Source organism: Pterocles gutturalis, unplaced genomic scaffold, assembly GCF_000699245.1.
Source record: "Pterocles gutturalis isolate BGI_N339 unplaced genomic scaffold, ASM69924v1 scaffold21827, whole genome shotgun sequence".
NCBI lineage: Eukaryota > Metazoa > Chordata > Aves > Pterocliformes > Pteroclidae > Pterocles > Pterocles gutturalis.
Genome location: NW_010113350.1, coordinates 3,171 through 13,653, shown reverse-complemented (window position 1 = coordinate 13,653; position 10,483 = coordinate 3,171). Strand labels below are relative to the sequence as shown.

The following is a 10,483-nucleotide window of genomic DNA, read 5'->3' as shown; positions in this document are numbered from 1 at the left end:
GGCTGCCCAGGGCAGTGGTGGAGTCACCATCCCTGGAGGGGGTCAAGAAATGTGTAGATGTGGTGCTTGGGGACATGGGTTAGTGGGCTGGGTGGTGTGGGTTGATAGTTGGACTTGATGATCCTGGAAGTCTTTTCCAACCTTAATGATTCTCTGATTCTAAAGGACGAGCTCCCTCCCAGCCCCCGGACAAGCTGCTCGGATCATCCGCTGCATGAGCACATCAGGCACAGCTGGAGGCATCAACGGGGCACAGGGCAGCAGGGACCCTAAAACAGCTCCAGCAGCAAAAGGTGAGGGATGAAACACCCTCCGTACGTGCCCAGGGAACAACCATGGCTCGTCCCTTGGCCCAGGATGGCTCTAGCTCATCAGGGCAGGGCTAACTCCTGGGGTGGGACATCCCTTGGCTCATCCAAGATGCACTGGAGAGCGATGCCGTGCCCAACCGCAGTGGCCACCCCAAAACGACCCCCAGCCCTCACCTCCACCTTGATCGCGCAGCGGCCGATGGCTCGCACCGCCTTCCTCACGAAGTCCACGTCCACCTCCGTGGCGTATTCCTTCAGCTCTGCCAGCACCTACCCGGGGACACCACCGTCAGAGCCCCAGCGCAACAAAAGCCACCAGAAAAGGGGGACAGTGACCCCGCAGAAGCAGACTGGGGGGTACGGCTGCTCCTGCAAAGCTGGGGTAAGGATTTCTGGGGGGAATTCCCCCCCTGCAGGGCTGGAGCCCCCCACACAACCCCCGTGGTGCCCCACCAGCACGCTCAGGCAGAGCCGGACCTGGGCAATGTTGGCCTGGGAAGCCAGGCGGATCATGATGTCCAGTTTCTCCAGTTTGACGTAGATGGGGTCGTTGTACTTCACAAAGAACACCTTCATCTCGTGCTTCAGGATCTCAGGCCTGGAGGACAACGAGAGGCAGCGATTAGGGGAGAGACACGCTCCATTCCTTCAATGACAAAGAGACGTCAAAGATCTTCCAGAAACCGTGGTTTTCTTCAGAGCTTTCTGGACATCAGATACTGCGATGGGATGATTTCTCCAGTGGCGGAAGCAAGATCTGAGCTCTGCAAAGCGCAGAAAGGGAGCTGTCCTCCCCAGAAAGCTGCCCACCGGTCAGGAGACGGGTGGGGGTTCATTCACCCGACCCCGCAGCAAGTGAATGCCCCGAGTCCGTGGAAATCCATCACTCCAGTGCTACGGGCACGAATCATCGCTCCCTACCCGACCCCGCAGCCAGTGAATGCCCCGAGTCTGTGGAAATCCATCACTCCAGTGCTACAGGCACGAATCATCGCTCCTTGCCCACAGTGGGAGCTGGGGAATGCTCAAGGACGTAAAATGGGGAAACCCAGAGCCAAAGAGCAGCAGCTCCGGGCCAGGAGGACGAGGCTCTGTGGCCACAAGCACAAGGTTTGGGGTTCAATGCTGAGAAATCCCAGATCCCGTGATTATACCCCCCAGGACTCTGTCCCTTGGCTCCCCTTCACACAGGGGACAGAGCCCAACCTTGCCGCAAACCAAGACCAGACGCGAGGCAACAGGGGCCGTTTGTCCTGCCAAGGTCGGGAGGGACATCCCGGGGGGAGCCGGGATGCAAACCCAGACCCCAGGGCTAGGCTGGACCTTCCTCACCAGCTCATCCTCGCTCGAAACTGGGAAAGAGATGGGCCAGGGCCAGCTCCTTCCTCACCAGCTCATCCTCGCTCGAAGCTGGGAAAGAGATGGGCCAGGGCCAGCTCCAAGGAGCCAGCCTGCCTTCCTCATCCCCGCTCCCAGGGATGCTAATTGCTTTCCACTTCTCCCAGAAATTGCCGCTATTTTTAATAGACAACCACGGCGATAGCTGGTGGGACAATAAATCATCTGATTGTGGCTGTCACCGCGGAGCAGGGCTCTCCAGCTGGCCACCTCTTCTCGGACACGTCCTGCCCACCAGCAATTTTAGATCAGCAAAGGGACAAAAGGATTCTCAGCACTTATTCGAAGAGGACGACTGCAGAAAAACAAGCTGATAGCACAGAAACTCCTTGCTAGACAGCTAATGACTAACCCAAAGTCTCAGCTTTTGGCCTTTCCATCCTTTGCTCCCCCAAATAAACAACAAATTAAAACAAATCCCTTCTGGAGATCCCAGCTTAGCTCCCTGCTCACTGCCTCACCCACCTCTGCGCTCAGCCCTTGGATTTTAACTAGTAGAGAAAAAAAAACCCCACATAATGGGTTGTGTCAGCAAATCCCTGACACCTCTGCAGCCCGAGGGTTTGAAGTGTTGGGAAGCAGAGCTGCAGAGAAGAGGGAAATCCCAAGCCAGGCCGTCCCTCCTGCCGTGCCGGGGCACCCACCTCTTCTGCACGATGAGGTTAATGTTGCGCAGAGCCACGTACTGCAGCTCGGGCTCCGCGGAGAGCAGAGTGACCAGCGGCGGGGCCAGCTTCTTCAGCAGGGTGCCATAATAATCCAGGTCCTTCGACAGCATCTCCATGAACTTCATCAGCACCTTCACCGCCGAGAGCACCACCGCCGAGTTGGCGTGTGACAGCCGGGGCGTCACCCGCTCGCAAATGCTGGAGGTGGTGGGGGGCGAGGGGGAAGAAGGGAAAGAAAACGATCACAGCCTGTCTCCCTGCTTAAATATCGCTGCCAGCACCGACAAAGAACAAGGCACTGGCAGAGTTTGCAGCAGCGCTCGAGATCTTCCCAAGAGATGCTGAATTGCCTCTTAGATCTCCCGACAATGGTTATTTCACAGCTTTTACCCAACCCTGTTGGCGTGACCCTTTCTGAGCTCCCTACTGCCTGTCCTCCCCTCCCACATTTTGAAGCAGCTCAAGAAGCACAAATCCCGTGCCGGGACAGGGCTCATACAGGACCCTGGCAGTACCCAGATGGCTGTGCCCAAGGCACGGTGGCCGGCAGCCACCCGCTCTCCCACCTCCCACAGCAGGACGCTGAGGGTCAGGAGGATGAAGATGTTTGGAGAAGGGGCAGTGTCGGTACCCGCCCGTCCCCCTCCCCTCTCCAGCCGGGCCGTGGTGCCCCAGCAGCACCCGGAGCCTTGCTCACCTCTGGGCTTCCCGGTCGTCCTTGGGCATGTAGTTGGCCAGGCAGTCGAGGATGAAGATCTGGCCCCACTCCGTGCACTCGTTCAGGGCCGTGAGCAGCTTGTTGATGGATTGGGGGTTGAGGTCCAGGAGGTTGCTGCTCGGGGGGGACTCAGCGATTTCCGACAGAGCCGCGACTGCGTTGGCCACCACCTGCCAGAGGGGACAGGGCAGGTGATAGGGGACAACAAGCATGAGGTGGCACCAAACATGGTTCAACAGCCTGGGGGGAAGCTGGTGGAAGCGGATGAGCTGCATCCTCGCTATCAGCACTGCGCAGCCCAGCAACATCTGGGCACCAGCCTCTCCTCCCCACCAGGAGATGAGCAACCGCCACCAGCACGGTCCCTCCGCCCACGCCCACGCGGTCCCTCGGCCCACGCCACACCCCCAACAGTTCACATGTGTTCGGCAGGAGCCAGCTTTGGCCCCACGCCTGGTGGGGAGGAACCGGCTCTTGCTCCCCATCCCCGGGCAGCTCTGCAGAGCCCCCTGGCTTTCTTGCTGCTACGCCTGGGGCAAGATCTGAAGAGCAGGAAAGGCTGGGAGGAGAGAAACCCTGTGGAGAGCAGGCTTTCAAGTCGCTCCTGCCTGGGGAAAGGCACGGAGAGTAACACTGGCCAAACCCAGCTGCTCGGAAACCCTCACCGGAGGCAAGAGCCACCAGCTCCACGGTGTCAGAGCTGAGCATCAGCTCCTCTCTGCCACCAGCCCTGCTCCGAGCTGGCCAGGGCAGTGTCCTCCACATTGGGAGCAGACTAATAATGTGCTGCTAAGGAATCAGAGAAGCCTTCCATCCAGGAGAGAGGGTTACAGGAGAAGGAACAGAGCCTGCAGCCGTCAGAAGCTGCTGCCCCCAAAAGCGGGCTGTTAAGGACCAAAAAGAGAGCGAAGGGGAGCACGGGGTGAAGGGACGGCATTGACTGCCGTTCAGATGAAGAGACAAGAGAATGGAGGAGGCAAAAAATACTCACCATGGGGTTGGAGTCAGAGATGAGGTCTTTGAGGGTGTCCAGGAAGCCCTGGTCCTCCACCAGCTGGGCGTTGATGTCGTGGAGCTTGGCCACGCAGACGGCGGCCGTCTTGCGCACGTAAGGGTCCTCGTCCTTCAGGCACTTGCGCAGGGGCTCGCAGAGGTACTCCGTGATCTTGTCCACGCGGATGCAGCCCATGGTGCGCACGGCCAGAGCCCGGATCAGGGGGTTCGGGTCCTCGCAGTCCTGTGGGGACGAGAGAGGGAGGTTAGGTTAGATCGCCAGGTCCTCCTCCTCCTCCTGGAATTGCAGGCGTCAGAGGTGGCTTTGGGATCTCCATTCTCACTGGGGTAGCTGAAGTCTGGAGGTTTTAACACTCGGCTCTCAAGAACAAGTCACCCGAGAGTGAGGTTTGAGCTCTCGTTCTGCAATCTGGCACCCCCAGAGCTTGAATACCGACACTCCAAACACACCCCCAGGGATCTGATCACTCACACCAAGTTTCTGAAGGCAGCCATGGCCACCTGGCCTGGGAAATATTTATTGTGCGGGGTTTTAACTCCTAAAAAGCCAAAACTCCCTCTAACGCCCACCTAGCCTTTTCCCAAAGCTCTTTGGCAATATCTCAGCTCCTAACAAACATGCTCTTCAGCTCCCAACTCCGACGGGAAGATCACGGGAACTTTCTCAGCTGCAGAGGCTCTGGCACGTACACTCACATGACAGCAGTTTGATCACGGGAGCTGCCCACAGCCAAAGTGACAATGACAGAGCAAGCAGCACAGCACAGCTGCCAAGAAAATGTGGATTTTTGCATTACTGGACAAATTTTCTGTTATCCAGAGCTCAGGGAGCCCCTAATCTCAAAGAAAGAGCCTTTGGAAACCTGCCCAAGCTCCCCTCTCCGGAGCGGGGTACCCAGCAGCTCAGCACGGTGGCCTTGGACGGAAGCGGGGTGAACCAACCCGCTGGGTCGTGCGGCTCTGGGGCGTGCGGCCCTCTCGTCTCACCTTGACGAAGGTGTTGACTGCCATGATGGCCATGTCAGGCTGGCTCTTGGCGTAGTTCATCAGGTAGAGGTACACCAGCTTCTTCAGCTCCAGGTTGTCCGTCTGCATGCAGTTCACCACGTCCGGGAAGAGAGCACTGAAAGGCAAAGCACCTCCGTGAAGGCAGGATACGGCCCATGCTGAGCCGAGGGAAGGAGACGCCGCTGTCGATGGCACCCCATGGCTCCTAAAGCCAGGAGACCCCAGAGCTGAGCCCACCCTGCAGCAGATGTGGCTCAATCACCCATCCCATGGGGGTTTCCTTTATGGATTTGTATCAGGAGCCGCTCAAAACGGTCCCTGATGGACCAAAACTGAGCTCTCTCACGCAGCTCTGCTGTATCCCAGCTCCAGTGCGCGTCCACTGCCTTGGGAGGTGTGACATCACCCTGCCATCACGGGACGGTGACGAGCCGTTCCACCCTGGCCTTCTGCACAAGCCCTCCCGCACAGCCCGACCAAAACCATCCTCTGCTGTTGTGGGCATTAAACCTCTCCTGCTGCAAACTGCCAAGCGCTCGCCCCACGTCCAACACTAGAAACATCACGTCAGAGAAATAAACCCACAGGAGCGGGGGTAAGGAACAGCCCCGCGCCCCAGACGAGCCCAGCGGCAGGACACGGCTCTGCTGGGACGGACTGGAGCTGCCTGCCTGGGGCTGGGGGTTCCCTTCCCAAACCCCACCCTGGCCAGAACTAAACACCCCGAAGCTGTGGGATGCCAGAGACGCTGTTTCACCGCAGACAATAAAAACCATTAAAGACACAAATAGCCCAATTAGACGATTAAACCCCTTAGGAGAGGCAGTCAAGCTCAGAGGGCCAACGCTGGCGTTACCCCACCCCAACAGATGTCCCTTGGCATCTTGAAGCTCCTCCACCGCCGCAAACCCAGACACTGCTTACGGGATCCCACCCAGAGCATCCCAAGCCCAGGCTACGGCACTTTGTTCCCAGCACCCCTTTCTGCTGCTCCCCCCAGGCTAAACCAGACTTTCCCAGAACCTCCCAGTTTGGGGTGAGCTTCCCAGACTGCTTCCTTGCAGCCTAAAATACGCAGGAAAAATAAAAATGGGCTGCCACAGCTGATATTTCCTTTCCAATCGATGAGCGTGACCAGCCTCAGGCAAGTCCCTGCCACGCCTTGTGTCATCCTCCCCACGGTGTCCCCAAGACAGAGCGTCACCCACTGCTGCAAGCGCTCGGGAAGCTGGGGACACCCCAGATCTCCAAACACAGGAGCTCACGCTGCGGTTTTCCTCCATCTCCTCTAGAACAAAAAGCAAAGCGCTGACGTTGCGGGTAATGCCAAGAAGGGCAGGAGGAGACGGAGGGGCCACATGCTGCTCAACCGGGCGGAAAAAGGAAGAGGGAGAAGCAGCCGCCTGACCTTTGGGACTGAACCACAAAAGGCTGATCGACAGCGCGGCAGAGACACCGACCCTCTGCCGTGAAGGCTCAGAGGGGTTTCTGCTTGGTTTTAGCAACCCTTGAAGGAAGCAGCAATAATCCCAACAATTTTATCTGGCGGCCAGACCAATCCTCTTCCAGGCAGATTACCCCCAAAGCCCGGCGAGCCCCCGCCGCCAGCCAGCCACGCTTAAACATTTTCCTCCCGTAGCAGGGGGTATAGCTGCAGCCAGGACTTCGCTTGGTCCTCACCTGAGATAAAAACCAGCACGAAACCCGCTCAGAGACAATGGGGGAAAATGAGAGCCCACAAACCATCCGGGCACCCCCAGCCCAGCACCGCCACGCACCTGACATCCTTGCCGACGGTCATGGACGCTATCACCTTCTTCACGGCCTCCTTCTTCTTCTCCTTCTTGTCACTGTTGAGTTCGGCTTTCAGCTCAAATATCTCCCCTGGAGGAAAAGGGGGAGCGATGGGGTGAGGCGACGGGGCACCCACCCCTTGGCTGGGGGGGCTGCTCGCAGGGGAGGGCAAGCACAGCTCCCACCCAGCTGCTGCGGGGTGTCAGGAGCTGGAAAAGGTGGATTTAACCCCCCAAAAGGGCTCAGCTCTCCTCTGTGAAAACGGAGACGAGCATGGCAGTGCCTCCCCGCAGCACCTCCAGCCCCACAGGAGCCCCAGGGAGGGGTTTAAGGACCAGAGACACCGCAGGGGTGACAAGCGCCAGCACCCCGCACTCCAGGCGCAGGACACAGGGTTTATTTTTTGGGTATTTTTGGCTGGGGGGTGGTTATCACAGCACACAGCGATGCCCCAGCCCCACACACGGCTGTGGGAGCCCCTCCCTGACCCGGTGAGCCCACCGCAGCCCGCGTGATGGCTGGCACCCTCACTGGCAAACGCAGGCGGATTTTGGGAACTGCTCAGGGCCACGCAGGGGATGGCGGCTCCCAAATCCCACTCTGCACATGGCAGCAATCCCCCAGCCCAGCCCAAGGACATCAGCTCCCATCCCGAGCTCTTTGGTCACCCCTGGGGGAGCAGATTGCAGAGGACGCCGCCACACGGCTTTCCTCTATGTTAATTCCTCGGTCTGAAAAGAGCTTAAGCCGAACGTCCCCAGCGCTTCTGTCCCAGCCCAGGGCAGCTCGGGGACGGTCGTGTCCCGCAGCCGCTCCTGAGCTGCTCAAGCCGATCACCCGGCTGCCGACAGCCTTGTCCGGGGTCGGGGGGCTGGTGATGAGGTGCTCTGACCCCTCGGCAGCCCAGGAGCTGCATGGGAGCGAGGAGCACGGTGTCAGGCGCAGCATCCCGCGCCGGCTCGGGGTGTCCCCACCAGAGGCATTCCCTCCCGCAGCAGGGCTGGCCCTCCCCAGCTCACACCGCTGCAGGAAAAGCCCAATTGTTTTGGATAAAACCTCGTGGGACCCTCCTGCTCCTTCTCTTACCTTTCTTGGTGGTGGTGAAGTACTTGGAGTCCGTCATGGTCTCCAGCGAGCAGCGTGTCCCTGCGAGGAGGGGCAGACCAGAGGGGCTGAGGGACGATAGCTTCCTTCCTGCGGTCGCGATGGAGAGTTCTGGGAAGGAAAGACCAGGGGAGGGGAAGAGTTTAGGCTCTCGTGGGAGGAGGCACAAGGAGATGAAGCGCCTGGAGAAGCTCTTGGTGCTGCCAGCAGAGTGCGTTCACCAGGGCAGGGCGAGCGCCTCACAGCCACGCCGGCACACCGCGGGGTCTGCCGAGGAGCGGGGAACTGGCCGGTTTGCCAATGAGCATGCCAAGGAGGAGGAGGAGGAGGAAGACGCTGAAGACACTAGCGTTCAGCCCTGCCCAGGCTCCAGCCCTGACTCGCTTCTCCCACCAGCAGCCGCTCCGCTCGCCCCATCCCACGCGGAGCCAGGCAGCCCCCACAGACAGGGATCAGTGATCGCCCCGACTTCGCGTCTCCTAGGCTGAGAAACGCTTTTCTAGGGAAAATTCTGCCTCCCCCAAGTCCTCCCTCACACCCACGCAGGGAACAGCTCTGGGCTGGGAAGAGGAACCGAGCGAAACCCGGGGCTCAGCCCAACGCTGGCGCAAGGGGATGCGGATCTGCCAGCGCCCGGCCACGCACGTGGCGAGATCGGACGGAGCCTCTTCCAGAACCCATCCCTGCCCCGGCAGCCGTGCTGGCAATGCAACGGGCGGGAGGTTCCGCCCAGCACTCGAAGCTGTATGATATAATTCAGGCATTTTAGGGCAGATTTACGGCTCGGCAGGCTGAGGCAGCCCGAGGCGCCGGCAGTGAGAGCCCTCTTTAAAGGTCAGCAGGGATTTTTGTCTTTAACGGTCGTTTCACCCAACAGCGAAGAAACCAGAGGAGCGACCTTGAAACCCCGCAGTGGCCTTGCTGCTTTGGACAGGGAGGAGCACGGAAAGCAGAGCCAAGTGGGGAAAAAAAAAAAACAAAAAAAGAGCTTGCAAATGGTTTTAAAATGTAAATGAGCAGCTTGAAAGCCAAATGCAGCAAAGCCCTGTGAGCGGCCACAGAAACTGCGTCCTCTGTTCCCTGTCCAAGCTGGACAGGGATCCTCAGCAGGGATAAAAAGAAAATTGGGATAAAATCTGGGGGCTGAGCCCGCTGAGCAGAGCCCGCAGCCTGAGCCAGCTTGGTGGGCAGTCTGAGAGAAAGGGTTTGCATGGGTTCAGGGCTTGCTTTGGGTGTTGACAGCATGGTCCTGATGCTGTTAGAGGGGACAAGCCTGTCACCATGCTGTCCCACGAGCAAACCGCCTCCCGGGCAGCCTGGTGTGAGCCAGGACTCTCCTCCCTGCCTCGGTTACCTGGGGTTTATTACCCTTCCTCCCCCCGCCAGCAAACAGCGGGAGCTCCCGGCTGCGCCGCAGTGGCTCTCTGCAGATCCCGTCCTGCCAGAGAGGGAGGAAAGAGTATCAACTGCAGTCCCGGCGATCCTGCCGCCCTGGCTCGCGCTCAGCCCAGCTCTGCAGAACTGCCTGGAAAGCAAACTCCAGCCCTGCCCGGGAATTTCTGCAGCCGGCTCCCAGACATAAATCACGCCCGCTGCTTCCCTGCAGCTTCCCCAGGCTCCACAGCGGGCTTTAGCCATCCAAAACCCCATGAAGCTCAGAGGCAGAGTCATCCACCCATCTCCCCCGCTCCCCTAAGCCCTGCAGTGCCAACAGCAGCCCCCAAAAACCAAACCCCTGCCTCCTCCTCCAGCCCCAGCTCTGGAATTAGGGCACGCCCTTCGCTCCCCACACCGACACCCCAACGTCCCCCATGGCAGCACCGGACCCGACACAACAGCAGGGTGACAAGGGGCCGTGCAAGGGTCCAGAACCCCGCCCAAGCTGGGTGCTCAGCACCCCGCACCGCCCGTGACCCCCCGGCTAACCGAGGGTGAGGACGCAGGGCTCCCAGCCAGCCCTGGGACGCGATGGAGCTGCTGAAGGTGAATTCCCCGAGCGCAGCCCTTGGGCAGGGGCCAGCGCTGCTGCCTGCCTCCGGCTCTAAGGAGGGCGAAGGAATCGGTTCAGGGACTGCAGAGCGGAACTGGCCGTACCCTGTCTCCTTCCACGCACATCTTTGTCCAGCGTGAACTGGGCAAAGGGACAGATGGGGCAGGGTCCCCGCTCCCAGGGATTTTGGGCACATGGGGGGTGTCAGATCCGGAGGCAAGAGCCTCGATCATCCTGTTTGGATGGAGCTGATTGTTTCGAGTCATTACGGCGAGTTGCAAATACTCTGCCCTTGCTACACACCCTGCACCCGGCGAGGAAATCCCAGCAGTGGGAGCTCATCCACAGGCAGGGAGATGGCAGCAAGCGCTCGCCGTGCAGGGAAGATCCAGGAGCTGAGCACAGGCATTTGCTTCCCCGGCTCCAGCAATTCCCACCAAGCTCCTTTCCAGGCTGGGAAAAATGTCCCAGCACTCAC

The 10,483-nt window shown here is 59.6% G+C and overlaps 1 protein-coding gene across 1 annotated transcript in view; it reads right to left on the bottom strand.

The window, feature by feature from the left end:
- The window catches only part of LOC104462505 (AP-1 complex subunit beta-1), a 12,853-nt gene extending 4,819 nt beyond the window's left edge, over window positions 1-8,034 (bottom strand). The window contains exons 1-8 of the mRNA XM_010074464.1: window positions 7,998-8,034; window positions 6,896-7,001; window positions 5,097-5,232; window positions 4,087-4,332; window positions 3,075-3,265; window positions 2,354-2,575; window positions 789-909; window positions 486-581 (exon numbers count right to left, since the gene is read on the bottom strand). Coding sequence (XP_010072766.1) covers window positions 486-581; window positions 789-909; window positions 2,354-2,575; window positions 3,075-3,265; window positions 4,087-4,332; window positions 5,097-5,232; window positions 6,896-7,001; window positions 7,998-8,034 — 1,155 coding nt within the window. The remainder of the gene's footprint in view (window positions 1-485; window positions 582-788; window positions 910-2,353; window positions 2,576-3,074; window positions 3,266-4,086; window positions 4,333-5,096; window positions 5,233-6,895; window positions 7,002-7,997) is intronic.
- Between the last annotated feature and the right edge of the window lie 2,449 nt (window positions 8,035-10,483).